Genomic DNA, 21,250 nt, shown 5'->3' on the forward strand with positions numbered 1-21,250 from the left:
GACCAAAATGCCCTTGTGTACTAATGATTCTCAATTAATGCAATAGAAAAGCTCTTGGAAGTACTGAAAAGACATAATGGGTGCAAAAATGGGGTGTGAACAAGTGGGTTCTCTAAGCCCAAAGTGCTTTAGGCATTTAAATACCCACTTCTTGATTCTAAGCTTTCTTGCTTCTCTAAAGGAATCAAAGATCCTAATTAGCACTCTCAATAATGGTACATGGACTTTCACTCCGTTTCCACCTAATGCTAATATTATATTATTGGTTGCAAATGGGTCTCTTGTATATATATATAAAAAAAAAAAAAGGAAATGGATGGTTTCATTTGATTGCTTCAAGGCCAGTCTGATTGCAAAGGATTTTAGCTAGAGTGAGGGTTTAGATTACAATGAAATTTAACCCTATTGCCAAGCCTTGCACGTTTTAAGTGGTTCCTAGGGTTGTAGTTTCTCGCTATTGGATTATTCAGCAACTTGATGGTGGGATTTATGTATGGATGCGCACATGTTACAGCCATTGGCTTGGTTGATCTTGATATTGCAATCATGTGTTCTACCTATGCAAATCAATCCCTCTATGGCTTTATCAAAAGCTGGATGGTTTTCTTATCTCGTTGGGCTTTCATAATTCAATGTTGCATACCTCTCTATTCATTAATTAAGAATGCTTCAGTCAAGGTTCAAAGTATTGATACGCCCGGTATGCTGGTAGGGGCATATTGGGTGATATTGATAGACTTTTTTATTTTTTATTTTTTATAAAATCGGTTTAGGTCTCCTCCACCCCTTGAACCAGTCAGACCACCGATACACCCACTTTAGGGTTGTATCGGAGAGGTTCCTGAACGATATGTATCAGTCGATATGGGCCAATACGTAACGATTTTTTCATTTAAGGCTGCTACCATATACTTAATCACTAATCACTTCATTAAGCTCTCATTTTTCCATCAAAGATCTTGGCTTGCTAAATTATGTTTTGAGTGTTTGAAGTTTATTGCTCCTGATAGTTTACTTCTTAGTCAACACAAGTATATTACAAATGACTTGTGGAGCATTCCAATAACAATGGTGCTAAACATACCTCCACTCTAATGGTGGCTAGTACTAAGCTTTCAAAAATTTCTAGCAGCCCTCTTCTTAATGGACTCTTTGCAAATATATAAATTGTTGGTTCTCTTCAATACGTAACTCTTACCAGATCAAAAATAACCTTTTTAGTTACCAATTGAGAGGTGGCTAAGTTGGTGTGTTAGCTGGATCATTCCAGTATGGACGAGGATTCAATTCTTGCAATCACTGACTTAGGGGAAAGGGGGGTTATTAGTGGTGAATATCACCAAATACCAAAAAGGAAGCCTTTTCAGATAATTACAAGTCTATTAATTTATGCACACCCCAACCAATGAACATTGGTGTGCAGTTAAGTGCAAGTATATCCTTTGGTATCTCAAGTATACTATTGAGTATGGTCTTTTCATTTAGCGCAAGGTTTTTGAAACCAACCCAGAAATGGAACCGTTCTAGGTACTAGTTTCTAGGTCAGCGGTTCGACCGTCTGGGTCGAACAATTCGGACGGTTTGTATATTAGGGTTAGGACAAATATTTTATATGAAAGGAGAAATGGAGTGGAGAAGAGATGTCGGTTGAGAAAGAAAAAAAAAAAAGAAGAAGAAGAAAGAAAGAAAGGAAGGAAAAAGGAAAAAAAGAAAAGAAGAGAAAGGAAAGGAAGGAGGGAAGAAGAACAAAGAGGGGGAGAATGGTTTGATGTCACCGGTGACGATAATGGCGACAACGACGGCAAAGCGGCAGCAATAGTAGATCTGAGTTATCAGATCTGAGATTGCAGATTCGAGATTCTCTGCAACATCTTCTTCTTCTTCTTCTTCTTCTCTCTCTCTCTCTCTCTCTCTCTCTCTCTCTCTCTCTCTTCTTCTTCTTCTTCTTCTTCTTCCACAGATCTGAGTTCATGTGTTTCTCTACTGCATCTTTATACTATGAACCATTGTCTGAGTCAAACAAGTCGACGGTTTGACCACTCAGGTCAGCAGTTTTCTGACAAAATCAATGATTTTTTACCCAAGAATGGGTTAGGGGTAAAATGGAAACAATTGTTTGGACAGTTTCCGGGCCAAATGGCCTGATCATTCGGGTCAACGACAGTTCAAAAACATTGACTCAACGTTTCTCTATGGACCACCTCTTTGCTAATTCCAATGTGATTAAGCTAGTTGTCCAGATGATAAATGCTCATAAGATGGTTATATATTGAATTTTTTGTGGCACTAATTTGGCTTCTCATGTGAATATATATTAAAGTCTTGCTAGAACTACGTTTGAACTTCTTTGGGTTCAACCTCAACTAAAAGAGTTGCATTCCTCTTCTCAACCCCATCTAGTTTTTGATCTGACTACATTAGTGCAACTTTATTCCATATAGTCTCACCAAGTAATTAATGATCAATTGGCTAACACCATGACCAGACTCTCCATTTCTCATTTTGGTTTTTCTTGTGGCAACTTGAATGTGGTTGCCTCACTCTACTTATTGTTGGGGGTGTCAAGGGAGACTATTGTTAACATAATATTCTTCGTTTCTTAGAAGAGATATTCTGTCATATTTATATTTCAACTTTAATACCGCAGGAGTGTTTGAATAGAAATGAATGGTACTCCATGTTAACATTTTACTCCACAAAGATGTTATTAATACAAATAGGCATTATTATGAAATATTTATTATAAGTGATAAATATAATAATATTAAAGTAGTCAATGCCATTGATAAGGATAAATAGAGAAGTCTCTAGCTTCAAATCTCAATCAGATAATGCAGTATGAAGTGATAGTGTAAAGTTTAATTGCAAGTTCCATTATTAGTTGCTTTCAGCAATTTGATGAACGACGTGCAGTTCTGCAACACTCTTGAGTCCCTCCAAGACATGGACAATCTGCTAGGTCAATTTTAAGAGAATCAGTGCCATTTGGATGGACATAAAATCTCAACATAGGTCAGTACACACAGAATTATAACCAATGATTTCCGAACCAATCAGAAAGGAACTGCCTTAACATTCAGGTGGCACCTCAATGGCTCACTCATGCATAAAACGCATGAATCCATAAATGTTATAAATTTACAAACAGATAAATATATTTATGATAAATGATGATCAACATTGTTAATGATTAAAATGACTGGAAGCTTAAAAGGGCAGCAGAAAAAGAAAGAATAAATATCTGACTCATAACCCACTACCAGGTAAAAAATACAGTGGTTCCATGGCTGGGTGACAGGTCCGATGGCCGGCCAGTAAGGGTGTCAATGGACCGATTTTGGATTTGACCCCATGCAATCCAATATCAATTTAGACAGATTGAACAATTCAACAAGACATATTGGAATGGACCATTCCGATACAAAATATGTATTAGATTGGATTGGACTTGGTCCATCCATAATAAATTTATATTGGATTAAGCCAATATCGAGTACGTTAATATATGCTAATAAGAATATAGGTGTCAATGGACGGATTTGGATTACAATTAACCAATCTAAGTTAAAATGAATTTGAACAGATTGGACCGTCCAAACATTGAATTGGACTGATCTAAAATGGTCTAAAATATTTATTGGATTGGATTGGACCTGATCCATTTATAATGAACTCACATTAAACTAGATCGGATTCAACCAAATCCAGTCCAATCGACCACCCAGCCCACCAGTTTGACCATGATCGAAACATCGTTTACAAAATACTTACCACGCTCATGAGTGGTCGATCTTTGGGTTCAACACGGAGACAAGCATTTGCACAAGCAACCATGCGTTCCATCTCAGTGGCATTGTAATCCTTCTGCAACCGTGGATCAACAACGGCATCATAGTTGCCCTTTTCTATAGCTTGTGTGAGCTTAGGTCTCACCTACAATTTCAAAATATTAAGATCCTGTAATGCAAATTGTACACAATAAAAGACAGCTTGTTGAAACAATTAATCTTACCATAATAGTAAAGACCTAAGTGTACTTAAATTCTATTAAATTGAGATAAATTGTTCTAGCTTTTCATGCATGCTACTATAATTAATGGAATGACAGCATCTTTGAAAGATTTAGAGATTTAGCGTCTATTTGATACCGTTGCCGTTGCTTCAGAAAATGGTGACACATGTCATGTTGGAAAAAACGGTGCTTTAAAAATATCTGTTTGTTTGGAATTGTTTTTATAAAAAAACTGTGTTCTAAATCATATTTTGGAAATTGAGAATGCATGGTTTGGAGCAATATCAAATTTGACATTTCGCTGCAACTTATTGCTGCCAATAGAGGCATAAGGTGGCAGTGACAGGGACATGATGTGGCACTGGATAATAGGTACCGCTGTATCAATGCTAAAAACGTTTCCTAAAGCATTGGTGCCAAATAGAAAACACTATTACTCCAAAAAATGTCCTACTTGACAGCAAAGTTTCCAAACAAAAAAGACAATTTTTTTCAGAAAACGGTACTTCCAACCCTCACATCAACAGCACTATCTTCTGAGAAAATGATGATATATCTGCATTATTAATGCCAAACATATACTTAGATGTAAAAAAACAAAACGTTGACATACTCACCGAGTCTACAAAGCCAATATTTATGTCGAACCGAGATTCATGAAGTGGGGAGTATCCGGTAATTAAGTCCAGCAATGTGACCCCAAATGAATAGACATCTGATTTTATTGTTACTTTCCCAGATGATGCATACTCTGGAGCAAGATACCTAATATAAAGTCAAAAGTTGGTAATTTTATGAAAAAATGAAAAGAATTAGAGCAGAATAATAATAATCATAGCAAACCTTAATAACTGAAATCATTTTTTTTCATTGGTAGATTACCATGACGAAGTTGAAGCAAATTAAAAGAATCATACACATAATCACAACCAGACTTTGAGGTTTTGTGATAAGCTATTAAATAAGGTCACATTTATGTCCTTAAAAAAAGAAAAAGAAAAGGTAACCTAAGGCTACATGTTGTAGTTGAAATTCCATTTCATAGGAATTAATGTAGGGAAATGCAAATGAACGTGCAACTTTTTTTTTTTTTTTTTTTATTTAGCCATTTTCATTTGTAAAAATGTAAAATTGGAAGTAAAATGATGAGGTACTTTTAGTGGTATAAATTGGGCCATATCGCTTTCGACCCAGCACAGCTTGACACGAAATTGGGTCAGCCTGGCATGGCCCAACACGACAGTACACGAGCCATGGGTCATGTTGGGCTTGGGTTTTTCGGCCCATGGGCCAGTATGGCAAGGCTTGACTAAGTGGACTATTATGACCCATATATAATATATATAATAATTATATAATTATAAACATATATGTATATAGTTACGTGGAGACGATTCTCCACGTAACTATTATTCTCTCCACGGAGCTGTTAAATCTCCCGTTTTTTCTCCATCATTGTAATCCATTAAATTTTCAGTCGAAAGTGAAATGAAACATTTTTACATTTCAAAATATCTGAATTTGAAGGTCTGGGTTTCCTCGAACTAACCCGTTATGTATAACTTAGGCAAAATAGGGAAGAAGAAAGAGGTTTTTCCCCCACCGACGGTGGTAACCAGCCCATCTTCAAATATCAAAAAACCAATCACGAGGTCTCGGTCTACAGCTCGTGACATACCGACAGTCGCACATGAAGAATGTTCCCAATGTCTTGATGGAAGGCTGATTGGAAGCATTTTTTAGTAGCAGAAGCAGATCTAGAGTTGTTTATATGGGAGTAGGCAAACAGTGTATAAGGGACAATTATATTGGTAGGAAGGTGGTTCAAAATTTTGCATCACATTTATAGATGTAAAGTTTGTATTACCAGTAACTGCAAATGAAACAACTAGTGCAAAATCTTTACCGAAGTATAAGTGCAAGCCATAGTCCCAATGCAAAACTAAAACAGGTGCAAATTTTGTATTTGCTTCAGATCTGTACAGCAAAATATACAGCAAGGTACAACGATAATGGACAGAAGTCACAAAACCATTCCATTAGAATTAATTTCTTTTGTTCATCCCCTTCATTTTTCTTTTTGTAAATTACCATGGCAGTGTTGAAATCGATAAAAAATTCAACCTAAACCGTTCGATCTATTAATATGAATAAAAGCACAAAAAGAATGAACCAAATTAATTAAAGCAATGGCCCTTACCCTAAAGTTCCCATTATTCGGGTTAAAACGTGAGTTTCAGTATCAGGAAAGAATTTTGCTAACCCAAAATCTGCAACCTGAGAAAAAAAATCCTAGTTAGGTACCAAATTATAGAAGTGGGATCCCAAATTCAAGTTAGATCACGTCCAAAAACACCCTGCTACATATGTTTCTAGTTGATTTTCTTATAGAGGTGCAACTTGGGCAGGCCCAACCTGAAATTTTACACGGACAAGGCTTTGGGCCCAAGAAGACAGGTTTTTTTTATTTTTTGGGCTGGGCCTGGGCCTAGTCTTAAGGGTAGTCCAAAGCTGGCTTGAGCCCAGCACAAGTATACACATACATACATATGTATTTGCATAAATACATACATATATTTATAATTTTAGAGTGGGTTCATTGGCCAACCTGAGCACGGCCTGGGCCAAAGCCCAACTTGAGTGCATCAAATTACAATACGGGTTGAGAAGATCTTGCTTGACCATGAGGTCGATCCGGGCTCAGGCCTTAAGCCCAAATTTTAGGGCCAGGCCTAGGTTGACCATATACCTGGCCCAACCCACCTAACTTGCACCCCTATCTATATACATATAATAGAAAGATGAAAGAGGGGAGGTGAGGAGTCATCTCACCACAAAAACTCACATGTGCCTCCTACTCCTTTCTCTTACATGTGTATATTTATTTTTTAAATTAAATCATCAAAAATATAAAACAACAAAATTAAAGCCCTAATGGGTTTTCATTGTTTCTTGTAAATTCCATATTTACTCTCTAACAACACCATTATTCTCTATTTCACCTTAATAATCAGTGTTTGTAACATCTCTTCTCCCCATTAAATATTCCTTTTCCTCTTAGATCTCTCTTAATCTCTTTTGACTCCTAAATATGAACTCTATCTTTGACCAAAACTAATATCAATACCCAAGTTTGCCTCCCAATACATGGAGCAAACCAATTTTATTCTTGTATACAAGTCTAAAGAAACCATTTTCTCCTTTTCCATGGACTAGTAATTAAGCACATGCGTTGCACGTGAAAAATTTTTCTTCATATTAATTATTTGAATTTTAAATATATCATAGTTAAGGTAGAAATTGAAAATTAACAAAAGCAATAATATGATTAAAAATAAACTTAAATATTTGTTATTTAATTATGACATTATGGGTTTATTGGTAAAGTTTTTTTTGAAGACTGACTAAATTCATTAATAATGCTCAAAAATTCAAATACAATCCATGAGAGTACAAGCACCAAACAAAAAAAAGATAAACCCAAACAGATTACAACAAATCTTGAGCACCAGGAGAAATTCTTGTAAACCCAAACTGAGCACTAGGATCATTGACCCACCATATAAGAAAATAGCATTGCTTTTGGATTAGTTTTAAATTAGGGAAAATTATAGTCAAAGCTAACTGTACACTTAAAGTTAGGCTACAAGTTGGTCCACAAACCAACATAACTCTGCAACCGGCTCTACATTTCAAATTATAAAAATGCTCGCCATGTCACCAGAGGCTTATGTGGCTATTGCCAATATGAGACTCTTAATCCATGTTGGACACAACAAAAAGCTTAAACTGAAGTTGCCCTTTAATGTTGGGTGATTGGGAAATAAAAAAAGGGTTTTTAGTCTCTCTCTCTCTCACAATCTCCCTTACACCATCTCACTCACAGTCATCTTTATCTGCTCAATGACTATGTGATTTGAAAATAAATAAAAATGGTTTTTGGTTTCTGTATTTACGTTTTCCATATCAATTTCTCTCATTCTCTCTCTCTCTACCTATAATTCTCCTTCAATCTCTCTCATTCTCTTTATTGGTTGATTTTTTCTTCTCCCTTAATTTTTATCGTTCTTATTCAGTTTTCTCCCGCTCCCTCTCTCTTTTGTTTTTATTTTCTTACACACATATGGTATTAATTAGATCATATAAAAGAGCATGGGACCAACTTGATATGGTTAAAAAATTATTACACCAATTTAATAAAATTCACAAGAAACTTTTGGCTATAAAATTTATAGCAACGGGAGAATGATAGAGATTGATGGAGAAGAAGATATTGACCAAGAGAGAAAGTGAGGGAGAAGAATGAGAAAGATTGAGGGAGAACAATAAAGAGAGAGAGATAGGTTTTGATTTGACTATGGACTGATGCTAAGAGTGGGAGAAACAAAAAGAGTGGGAGATTGAGAGATGATTGTGAGAGTCAGAGAGAAGGGAGGGAGATTGAGAGACAAAGGGAGTGGGAGAGAAACTAAAAACCTATTTTCGGTATAGGTTTTTTGTTGTGTCCAATATGGACTAAAAGTCCCATGTTGGCAACAACCACATAAGCCTCCGATAACATGGTAGAAGTTTTTATAATTTGAAATGTAGAGTTTTGTTGGTTTGTAAACCAACTTGCAACCTAATTTTAAATGTACAACTGACTTTGACTATAATTTTCCCTATAAATTATATATTTCATTTACATTATATAAATTGTTTTTTACTTTCCACACTTAATTTTTGTTTGTCTATGGTATCATTTGACTCAAACCACTATTCCACCATCTAAAAATAAAAATTGTTTGATTTCTAGGTTGACATTAAATTTTGTATTACATTTCTATCATTGATAAAATTATTTCTTATGTGTAAAACTTATTTTTGTTTAATATAATGAATGCACAATATTAGAGATGTATCCAATATCTTATTTTTTATAACTATATAACATTAGATATGTGCCCAAAATTTTCTCTATATTTTTTTGTGATTCTCTGTACTTTCTATTATTAAAAATTTTATTATTTGACTATGACATCATTTAATTTCTCGGTATATTTTGGATTTGACATTCCATTTTTATCATTAATAAAAATACTTCTTACATTTCATAGTTATTTATTTTAATTTTTATTATTTAATTATGACATTATTTATTAATCTATTTGACTCCAAATGGTCAAATTGCTCGCCTACCACCGGGGGTGAAGAAAATGGTTTTATTTTTATACTATTAAAATTAATATTACTGATTTAATTGCAAGAATTTAATAATGAGAAAAATATATCTTATATATAGGACTTAATGAGAGAGAATAGGAAAATATTTTTATTTCCAATTGATTTTAAATTTTACATTCCATTTTCATCATTAATAAAAATATTTCTTATTTATCATACCTATTATTGTTTAATATGTATGTTAAAAATGTTTCCAATTTTTTTCATTTTATCTATTTTTAATTTTATTATTTAGTCATGGAAACATGGATTAACCCATTTCACCCAAAATGATTTAATTTCTTACCACCACTCCTAAATGAAAATACTATTTTTGCTAGGTAGATTTTAAAAATATAAGCTTTTATGTTATTGAAATTAATAATTTATTAAGTATAGATTTAATTAATATAACTTAATAATGAGAATAAACAAAAATAGCTTAAATATATGATTCAATGAACATGAATGCAAGTTAGTAATTTAAATGTTGTGTTTAGTGAGAGAGAATTGAATGAATTGAATATCTTTAAATTACCTCTTTTCAATTCATTTAATATCAAGAACCAATTGCTCTATTTGCCCTCATTTTTTATCAATAAATTTAAATCTAGAGGAGTAAATTATGCCCTTAGAAAATTTCAGAAATATTCTTGAGGCCATTTGTGCCTCGAGACATGAGCCTTTGGTTGTCTTATTAATTTAATGTAGATTTAGTTTTCTCTATTATTTAATTTAAAGTAGTATAGATTATTGGGTTTTTCTCTATTATTTTATTAATTTAATGTAGATTTGTTTCATGGGTTTTTCTGGTCCAACAATAAATAAAAACACTTGACATGAGCCATTGGTTATCTTTGTTAGTTCAATTTTGAAATCATTTTTAAATTGGTTATTAATTTCATGTCAAGCATATTTTTTGGCTATATAAAAAGGGATAAATTTGAAGCTCAATAATTAAAATGGAAAAGAAAATTATTTTCTACTATTTTATACGTAAAGGAATATAAATATATAAAAGCTTTAGTGAATCAATATTACTTCATTTTTTTTTCTCTTAAAAATTTATCTTTGAAAAACAGCCCGTGCATCGCACGGGACACCACTAGTTTTCATATAATTAAAAAACGTGCAGTGTTCACTAGAAAATCTTAATGGGTTTTTGAATTCTGTGTACCCAGGGAAGAGAGAGGGAGATCTTACCTTTGCCTCAAATTTAGAGTCAAGGAGAATGTTTGTAGACTTAATATCACGATGGACAATCTTAGGTTGGCCTGTAGATAAATGCTTAAATTTAAGTAAGGTTAGAATGAAAAATATATACCTTATGATGATTCACTAAAAAGTGCTTAATTAGACTCACAGTCCTCATGCAAATATGCAAGTCCTTTTGCAGTTCCAATAGCAATTTTTAGTCTTAAAGCCCAATCCAAAGTTGATTGATCTTTCCCTGCAAATATGAGAAAAATACTAGCTAGAAATAAGTTGAGAAAACAAATATATGGAAATCAAATTCAGCAAGTTTAACGCATACCGTGTAAGTGAAAGTCCAAGGTCTTGTTTGGAACAAATTCGTACACAAGCATTCTTTCACACATTTTAATGCAATACCCGACCAATGAAACCAGATGCTTGTGATTTATACGGCTAATAATCTCAAGCTCAGCAAGAAATTCACGGTCGCCCTGTTTACTTCCTGCTTTAAGGCACTTGACTGCTACTTCTTTCCCATCAGGAAGGATCCCTTTGTACACATACCCAAAACCACCCACTCCTAGAAGACTGGTTTCTTTGAAGCCATTGGTCGCTGCTGCTAATTCTTCAAATGTGAATGTCTTCGTTGAGAAGGATTGCTTAAATTGATTACCCAACACTGAACGCACAGACCCAGAACCTCCACTGCTGCTGGAAATCTGAGTTGGAGACACTGAATTGTAGGATGGTGAAAGCAGCTGTGGTGATTCAGCTTCCCATGGTGGTGACGACTTTTGTAGCATTGGTACCTCATAACCCTGCGGTGATGCTTTGAGTTCCCATTGTTGTAGCTGAGAATTCTGACGATTATCTGATTATATTGGCCACCATCATGAATATGATCCAGTTAATAAATTTCAGGACTAACATCGTCTTGTTCAATAGTTTAATAAGAAAACCCTAGTTGTTGCAACTTGCAAGCAACCATTTGAGATCTAATCAGATTTATAGTTTATTAGATCATATTTGGATATACCCTGATTCAAATTCAATGCCAGAAATAAGATACATGGTTCTATGCCAGAAATAAGATACATAGGATCCACACCTTTTACAATGAGGCCCATGAATATATTACCATAATCTTATCATTGATTCCACAACCCACTCCTTTTACAGTGAGGCCCATGAATTTATTACCACAACCCACTGAATAGCCATTTTACTCAGCTAAACTGAGTTCTATAATTAATCACTGGTGTGGGATTTTATCATTGGTTCCAGCCCATTCACAGTATTGCTCTCAGCTAATCGTACAAGATTAGTCTGATCTAGGGGTATTCATTGGATTGGATTTAGTCCAATCCGATCCAGTGTAATGTGAGTTCATTACAAATGGATCAAGTCCAATCCAATCCAATGAATAATTTGGATCATTTTGAGCCGGTCCAATTCATTCAAATTTATTAAAATTTAGATTGGTTTCAACCCAAATCAGGTCCATTGACACTTATATTCTTATCGAATATGGATATTGGCTTAATCCAACCAAATCCAATACAAATTTGTTACGATTCGTCCATCCATCTAATCCAATAAATATTTTAGACTAAATTAATTCAATCCACTATATCTTTTTGGTCCATCCAATCCATCCGAATTGCTTTTGGAAGGGACTGCGTCCAGTCCAAAACCAGTCCATTAACACCCTTAGTCTGATCCACCTGAGGCTATATCCTAATTCCTAAGCAAGCCTAACCCTGCTCAGAATCATGCCTACGTTGAGTTTCGGCCCAAAATTTTCTGTATCAGATCAATAGTAATTTGTCACAGCAACCTGCATCTTTCACCTATTTCAAAATTAAAATGATTTTTGGTCTGGTACAGAACCCAGGAGACAGAAGATGTAAACTCCTTCTTGGGCGGATCATTTTTTTTTTTGGCAAAGATAGTACTGAAATTCATTAAAAGGAAATTAAGTCAATAAAGACCCTATCCAATCAACCACCATCGATTTAAGACAAATAAATGAGCGCAAACAGAATTTCCTGTCCACTACTTCTATCCACATTCTGCCTGCTGTGAATTGCAGCCACACATCTCTATTATAAATTGTGAGGTGTATAACTGTAATTCATAGAGAATAGAGTGTGTATAGGAAAAGTGAATAAGAAATCTGGGTTCAAATGAATTTAGAGTTATTATCATGGTTTTTAAAAATGAATCGGTAATTGAACTGGTCAGGGGTCCAATTACTGGTTCGAACAGTCTGATCGTTCAATCCAAACAGTCAGCCCATTCTGACAAAGAAATAAAAAAATCTAAATAAATTAAAAAACAGTCAAAATCATTCAAATAATTAACCGGCTGATTCAGCGATTTACTGACCAAAATCAACAATTTTGAAAGAAAAAACAATTTTAGAGAAAAACAGAACCAATGACCGATTCCTAATTTTTCCAGTCGGACCGTACGATGCAGTCTGATTTTGAAAAAGTGATCGCTACCTTAGAACAGTTTAAAAGACGGAGTTCTACAAATAATGACAGTATCGGGTTGTTAAAATTCATCATATTGTCTTGAATGTTGGGGTCAATGCTTTTGGTAGGACCCTGTCGAGTAGGGGTGCAATTGAACCTAGCGAAGTTGAGCTTCAACGACATGCCTTGCCTCGGTTCAATTTAAATACTCTGATATTAAGTTTGATTTGACTAAAAAAACTCAACAAACTAATATACTTTTATATTTTTATATATAGCAAGCTGTGAAGCCAAAAAATTTATTATATTAGTTGAATTTGGGTTCAAATAGCCAATCAACTTGAATTGGGATTAATCAAACTGAAGGTCAAATTATTCTAATTAAGCTCAGTTTAATTGTACCCCTACTGTCAAGGGTGGGTTTTAATTGTTCAAATGTTAAATAGAGGTGGCAAGTTATAGGGGCCTACACTCATCTGTCCTATATCCTTAGACCCAAGACATTCCCTTTCGCTTGATTGTTGATCTAGACTCTTTTGTAGTCTGTGATCACAACAAGAGCTACCTATAGATGTTACCTCTAATTGTCATGTTTATAACACATACACAGAATGGCCTCTAGGTTTCCATGGTTCAAATTATAGGTAAGGCTAAGAGTGCAACTTCTACCATAAAATTCTGGAACATAAATCAGCCTTCTCAGTGGCAGACAAGGGAACCTACTCAACAACCATGTATAGTTATTTAATTAAGAACTAGACCAGAAATATAACCAAGTACCCTCAGCTCCAAAGGTCATATCAGTTTTGTTGAGAGGTTGGATTCTGGATCACATAAAATTAAGAAAACAAATAATTTTCTTAACAAAATCATATTCAAAAGGAAAATAAGGGGAAAGGGGATGGGATTGAGAAGCATTTGATTTTTGTCAGATATGATGATCATTTTCCTATGTATATAAATTTCAATAGTGTTATTGCTCATTTTTGAAAACCATTAATTTCCTTGGCTATTTTATGCATTACTAGAAGCTATAATTTGTTCAACTTGATGGAATTAGGCAGGGGTCCTAAGTTAGGCAAGAAGAAAGGGGTGAGGGAGACATAGGCGAGGAAAAAGTCCAAATTAGATTATTTTTGTCTTCTTTTTTTCCAAATTTTTAATTAAAAATAATTTTCGATAGTTTCCAAAAATCTATATACTATTATAAAAGTATGAATGAGGTATTGGGTTTTTGGAATTGTTTTTACTAAAATAACACTCTTGAGTCTGGTTCATCTACATCGAGAGTTCAGTGAATGTAATTAAAAAGTGTTAATTACATTCAATCACCTCATACATTTAAGGCTTTAAATAAATCTCATTCTCTCATTGAATCCAATATTTATATTTTTTTTCATCATTAAATTTCATTGATAAATTCACACAATAATGAAATTTTATATTTTAAAAATAAAATCATTTTTTCCATCTAAGTGGTGGCTAAGTAGTTCAACCATTTTGGTCAAATGGATAATTCCATGATGTCAAGAAAAAATAATATAAATTAAGAAATAGACAAATTAAAAAGTACATAAAATAAAGAAATTTTTTAAAAAATGGGCACGATTCTATTTTTGTATATTTTTCATATTAAAAAAAGATAAGTATGATAGAATGGACATAATTGTATTAATGATGGACTTATAAATAAGCTTTATATAAAGCTTTTAACTGTGTCAAAGAGTTAAGGTAAGCTTCGTATAAAGCATTTTAATACATTTCTAGTGTCATATATTCATCATATTAAACAAAAATAAATGTGAAGATAAAATTACTTTTATTAATGATGAAAATAGAATACAAGATTTAAAATCAATTGAAAAATCAAAATGGTGTTTTCATCCAAGTGGTGGATTAATGGTTCAAATGGATCAAAACATGATATTATAATTAAAAATAAAATACATAAAGTTCTAGAAAATGTAGAAATTTATAGATAAATTTGGGCACATTCTATAATATTAAATATTATTTATATAAAAAGGGTAAATTGATGAAACCTCCCATGAATTTTCTAACTATTACTAAAAACCCCCATAGTTTGGTACTTGCAATTACCTCTCTGAACTCTTTGACACAATTGCAAGCAGTCCCCCTCCATTAGAATACTCAACCATGAGGTACAAAAATGTTCAAAATGCCTTTTAATTACTGTTGAGATTGGTTTCTACAAAAAAAAAAAAAAAAAACAAGAAGAAATACAAACTTTATAAATAACAAAACAATAAAGAATTTAATGTTGTTGCTTTACCTTGGAGCAATTTATATCAAGGGAAGATTTGGAAAAAAATCAAATTTAGAAAAGAGATTGGAAGGGCTTGGGTTAAAAATTCATATGAAAAGAAAATTTGTAAAATAAACACTTCGATCAAAAGCAAATGCATGGGCATTTTGGTCACTTTTATACCTCTTTTAAGAGGATTCTGATAAAGGGGGTCTAATTGCAACTACGTCAAAAGGTTTAAGGGAGGTGATTGCAATTACCAAACTTTAGGGGAAGTTTCATCAATTCACCCTATAAAAAGTGTTTTAATGAGAATCATTTTCATTAATTATGGAAATTAGATAAAAATAAAGAGGAGAAAAAATAAAGAATAATAATGTCTAACACATGACCCCATTAACCATGTCAAATGGATCAATGATTTAATTAACTAGGTCCCCACTAACAAGTGGTTCAGTGGCAAATGGACCTACAATCTTGAATTAGGTGGTGGATCAATCAATCTAATCAATTGATTTGACCACAATATTAAAAATCAATATTTAAACAATATATTAGAATTTTATTTCCTCCTAGTAAATAAGTAGCTTTTATTATATCATAAATTAAATAATAAAAAAAGTATAGAATTAGATTTTTATAAAATTTATAGAACAAATTGAATATTCATTAATATTATATATTATTCATATTAAACAAAATTATATTTGAAAAAAATGAAAATTATTGTTAGTAAAAATAGAAATGGCTAAAAATACAAAAAAAAAAGAATTAATGTCGTCATTAGCCTATTGACTTGATTAAATAGGTTGGTGGTTCAATTAGTAAGGTCATTTGGTTGTTGACTAAGTCATTGATCATTTTTTTTTCCAATAAAGTGGTTTAGGTTAAAACAAACTCAAAAAGTTTGTTCATTTTCCTGATCTTCGTGGGGATCCATCCTGAATGAGGCAAGGATGAGGATGATTTTCTCCTATAGGGATGGGGATGGAGATGGAAAAATTTTCATTCCCGCTTAGCGGGGATAGGGCAGGGACGGGGAGAGCACTCCCTGACCCATAGGGACCTCGATCCCCACTAATATATATGTGTATATGTATGCATATATTATACATGTAAATATGTAAACATATACCTATATATTAATATTTTTTAAAAATATGGTTGTACATTTCTAATAAGATTATAAATGTTAATTATTTTATTTTTATGTTTTTAAATAAAATAAAAAACAAAAACAAAACAGTTAGCATTATAAAGAATTACGGAGAATAGGGGGATGGGGATGGGGATAACATTGTCCTCTCCCCATCCCTGCCCTGCCCCGTTGCCATTCCTACTTGCATTGGGTTTTCATCATATTATAAAATTCAAATTCTTTATCTTTTACATAGGGGTGGCAATGAGCCAAGCTTCTCACGAGCTGCTCGACTTCGACTTAACTTAAACTAAGCTCAAGCCCAATTTAGTGGCTCGATTATTAAATGAGCCGAGCTTGAACCTACTAGAGATCAGCTTGTGAAAATTATAGAAAATAATATATATATATATATATATATATATATATATATATATATATATATATATATATAATAAAAATATTATAATTCTTAATTTTTTAAATATAAAATAAAAAGTTTTTTACATTTAATTTTTACTTTTATAAAATATTTTTATAATAAAATGTTTATAAAATATATAATAAAATATTTTTTATAAAATATCAAACGAGTTGAGCCGAGCCGAGCTCGAGCTCAAGGTTTTGGCTCAAACCGAGCTTGAGCCTTGTATTATTTGGCTCGGCTCGGCTTGAATCTACCCCTACTTTTACATAATGTAAGGAATATATTCTATGCCCTTACACTAATATTGATAAAATATGTATTTTTAACTAAATTATTTTATACAATATTTTAAAAAATGACCCAGAAACGGAACCGTTTAGGTCAGCGGTTTCTAGGTCAATGGTTCGACCGTCTGGTTTGAACGGATGGCTCATTCTACTAGGAAAGTTTAAAAATTAAAAATAATTAAAAAATGAAAAATGGTTAAGAATTGTTGAATGGACCAACAATTCAACAGTTCAACCACCCGGATCAAAATTCTATTGACTTTTTCAATGGTTTTTGACCAGATTTCAAGTTTATGCAAAAATAAAACCGATTGCCTAAACGGTTCCTAGGCCGAACGGTCTGACTATGCGGGTCAATGATGGTTGAAAAACACTAATTTTATACAATCTACATGTAAAATTTAGAAAGATATAAAACATAAAAATATAATCAGAAGGCCTTTATATTATTAATTATATGAAAAGGTTTGGGTTTAAATTGATTAACAATAAGAGGTCATTGACTGACAATTGAATATATAGACCAGACCCATTGATTGATCTTGCACTCTGCACCACCTATTTAAAGTTTAAACGCACGTCAAGTGATCGGTTGCAATTCTTTATCTACCAAGTCAACAACTATTATTGAGTCTCATGGGCGTACAGCAGATCTAATTGATTTCAGCGGACCCAATCTTCAATGCACAATATTATGCTAGATGCATGTACCCAATTCCAGCTGGTTTGAAGGGTGAACTCGAACCAACTGCTCATTGCTCAAATCTTCATGTAAAAGGTCCATTAATACATAAATACACGCCATATAGATCCATAGTTAACCACTTAACGTAACCCATGAATCTGTATTAGAGAATGATAGATAAATTAAATATATATTCTACTTAATTGATTTTCAACATGGTTGATGTGGGTAATTCCATATATCTTGAGCGGTATGGGTGGATTGAAGCATAGATTGAGCTGGTTTAACCAAAGTAACTTTAATTTAATGAAGCTACATACACATATAAACAAGAGCATGTTTAATTTTTATGTTTTATTTAAAAAATTATTTGTTTTGAAACCAATTAGTTTTATCTTGTTTTTAGAATCGCCAAACAAGAAAAACAATTACTTTACATCGAAGAACACCTCTTTGTTTAGTGAATAATATCGAGTCTGAGTTGCCTGCAGTATTTCTCTATGTATTTTATGGGTTCTGGTTGTCCTCTTGAATGGGAAACTATGGTCGATCATCCTCATGGGACTCTAAATAAAATAAGACTATTATCTTAGGCTGTAATAAATTTGCAATAGCAATGTATAAATTAAAAAATAAAAAGGTAAAAGACAAAAAAGAAAAAAAAGAAAAGAAAGAAAAAGGAATGGAGAAACTCTAACCTCTATTTGTATTTGGAGCCTCCGGGTCTGAGGTTTTTATGTTTGAATTTTCCGATGCGTTATCTCCTGATCCACGTTTCTTCTTATGCCAAACAAATAGTATGACGCCAACTACAGCAAGCATCGCCATGACTCCACCAACAGATAATCCTGCTACGACTCCAGTGGATTTGCCACTAGGAGAAGGCTCAAAACCATGTGGTGATGACCCAGGCAACGAAGCGTCTGAGCTTACAGACTGCGGTAATGGAGGTGAGGGCAGAGCCGGCGGTGACTCTGAAGGTGATGGAGGTGAAGGTGGTGATGTTGGTGGTGGAGGATCTACAGTTGGTGGTGACTCTGAAGGTGGTGATGGTGGTGGTGGAGGATCTACAGTTGATGGTGACTCTGAAGGTGGTGATGGTGGTGGTGGAAGATCTACAGTTGGTGGTTCACTGGGAGAAGTTGCCAGCCGCCCAAATGCATAAAAGCATGATGATGGTGGAAAAGCAATCAGAATATTGGGATTCACAAGACGAAAACTTGAAGATTTGGCTTCTGGAGGGAATGGTGATAGAAGCCCAAGTGATGGAGATGATCTCGGAGAAATTGTAGGCATGGCTATTTCTCTTTCTGCTCTTAAGGCTTGGGAAGGAAGAAGAGTAGAGACATGGGAGGGGGATTTGGGGCATCAAGGTGGGGGTGGAAGGGAAATCTATCTATACAACTTATAAAAGTGTGAACATTTAAGTTATTAGATAAATCACATTAATCCAACATTTACACTTTTCTTTATCATCGCTAAATTCCACTAAAAAATCTATACAAAATAAGTATTAATAAAATAAAATTATATATTTTTAAAATAAAGATAAAAATGAAATCATATTTTTCATCTACATGGTGGGTAAATAGTTCAACCATTTGGATCAAATTGATAATTTTCATGATGTTATAAATAAATAATCCAAATTTAGAAATATAAAAAAACACTTTTGTTTGTCATGATTAAATTCTACTAATAAATCCATATACAATAATTATTAATGGAATAAAATTTTATATATTTTAAAATAAACCTAGAAATGAAATCATATTTTCCGTCTAAGCCGCGGATAAGTACTTCAATCATTTGAGTTAGTGGTTCAACCGTTGAGGTCAAATAGGTTAACCCATTATATATAATTAAAAGTAATTTTTTACAATAAAATAATATAAAAAATACAAAACAAATTTGGGCACATCTATAATATTATATACTAATAATATAAATAAAAAAATAATAAACAATAATTAATTTACCAAAGATATAAATGAAATCCAAAATATAAAACCAATTTGAAAATGAAACCATTTCCATATCTTGATGGTAGGTAGGTCAATGATCTAACAAAAAAACATATAAGATTTGTATAAATGCAGTTCTGTTGTTATATATTTACCATATTAAACAACAAATGTGAAAATAAGAATTACTTTTATTGATGATAAAAATGGAATACATGATTTAAAATCAACTGAAAAACCAAAATGGTTTTTCCATACAAGTGGTGGGTTAGTGGCTAAACTATCAATGCCAAATGAATCAACACATAATGTTATTATTAAATAATAAAATATATAAAATTCTAGAAAATGTATACATGTGTTTATAATTTTAGGTACATTATGTAATATTATATATTCATTATATAAAAAAGTGTGATTAATGAGAATTATTTCCATTAACAAAAGAAATAGAACAAAAATTAGGATAAAAAATAAAGAGTATTAAGGTTTAACACATGACCCGACTATCCATGCCAAGTGGCTAAAATACAAAGAAAAAAATGAATTAATGTCTTAATCATAACCCATTTTCCTGGATAAATTGGCTAAAGGTTCAATTAGTAAGGTCATTTGGTTGCTGAATATTATCATCATCATCATCATTTGATACATACAACAGTCAATATTGGGACTAGGGCTGTCAATATTGCAGCCAATATTGCGACAGCCAATATTGCAACAGTCAACAGACAATCCAGAAAGTTCCCTATCTGGTTTGGTTTTAAAACCTTGGTCCCAACACAAGTTCCAACAATCAATATTGCAGCCATGCATTCAGAACATCTCCCTTATCTTTCTGGCAAGATGTTCCTAATGTACATCTTTAGTCGATATTTGGATTAGGGCTGTCAATGGGTCAGGTTCAATTTGATGGACCCGATGACCCAAACCAATTGGCATGGTTCTAGTTATAGGAACTAAAACCAAAGGTCAGTTCTGGGTCCTGATATAGTGTTCGAATTAGTATCAGTTCAGTTCCACCTAGTCGCAAACTGGTTCACCCGACCCATCTAATATATATATATAATATATAGGAACTAAAACCAAAGGTCAGTTCTGGGTCCTGATATAGTGTTCGAATTAGTATCAGTTCAGTTCCACCTAGTCGCAAACTGGTTCACCCGACCCATCTAATATATATATATAATATATATATATAATAACCGATTATTCGAATAACCGATAGATTCGATTCTAGGTCTAAAAGCTATAGACCTTATTGGATCCGATTTGGTTCTAGGTCCTCAATATTTTCTATTGAATCGACCTTGTTTCTAGTTGGTCCCAACCGATTGGCCACTTGTGTCCTGCTACACTTGTGTCAGGATCCTGACTCAGATTACATGATGTGTCTGAGATCCACCTATAATTCATGCTGCATGTGTTATTTATAATCCAAATATTAGTTGTACAGCGGTTTCAATAGTTTTTATATTTGATAAACAACCAAATTAGAAAAATATTTTAATATCTTGGCCGGGTATTTTGGTAGTTAAACGATTATAATAATTAATTAGCCAAAGCATAAAAGATTATAAGGTGGTATGGGGAGA

The 21,250-nt window shown here is 33.0% G+C and overlaps 1 protein-coding gene across 2 annotated transcripts; it reads right to left on the reverse strand.

Moving 5' to 3' along the window:
* Positions 1-2,702: 2,702 nt before the first annotated feature.
* LOC148855505 (proline-rich receptor-like protein kinase PERK3) lies at positions 2,703-19,091 on the reverse strand. Of its 2 annotated transcripts, none has more exons than XR_016113252.1 (8): positions 18,390-19,066; positions 10,749-11,279; positions 10,578-10,664; positions 10,418-10,488; positions 6,213-6,289; positions 4,630-4,763; positions 3,772-3,933; positions 2,703-2,952 (listed from the first exon to the last, which is right to left on the reverse strand). XR_016113252.1 is itself a non-coding variant. In XM_088986213.1 (8 exons), the coding sequence occupies exons 1-8, from the start codon at positions 18,985-18,987 to the stop codon at positions 2,878-2,880; spliced, it is 1,749 nt and encodes a 582-aa protein (XP_088842339.1). In that variant the 5' UTR covers positions 18,988-19,091; the 3' UTR covers positions 2,703-2,877. The 2 variants fall into 2 exon arrangements, 1 of the variants encoding a protein (XP_088842339.1); XM_088986213.1 differs by having other exon boundaries at positions 4,630-4,777; positions 18,390-19,091.
* Positions 19,092-21,250: the final 2,159 nt, after the last annotated feature.

This window comes from Nelumbo lutea, chromosome 4 (genome assembly GCF_056320005.1).
Source record: "Nelumbo lutea isolate HS-2025 chromosome 4, American lotus-T2T, whole genome shotgun sequence".
NCBI lineage: Eukaryota > Viridiplantae > Streptophyta > Magnoliopsida > Proteales > Nelumbonaceae > Nelumbo > Nelumbo lutea.

What these genes read in the sequence shown, in the direction of transcription:
- LOC148855505 (XM_088986213.1), bottom strand. Translation starts at nt 18,987, where the DNA reads ATGCCTACAATTTCTCCGAGATCATCTCCATCACTTGGGCTTCTATCA. An exon ending in CTTGGACTTTCACTTACACG is followed by an intron (nt 10,665 to 10,748) that starts GTATGCGTTAAA and finishes TCATATTTGCAG; the next exon opens with GGAAAGATCAATCAACTTTG. An exon ending in TGCATATTTGCATGAGGACT is followed by an intron (nt 10,489 to 10,577) that starts GTGAGTCTAATT and finishes ATTTATCTACAG; the next exon opens with GCCAACCTAAGATTGTCCAT.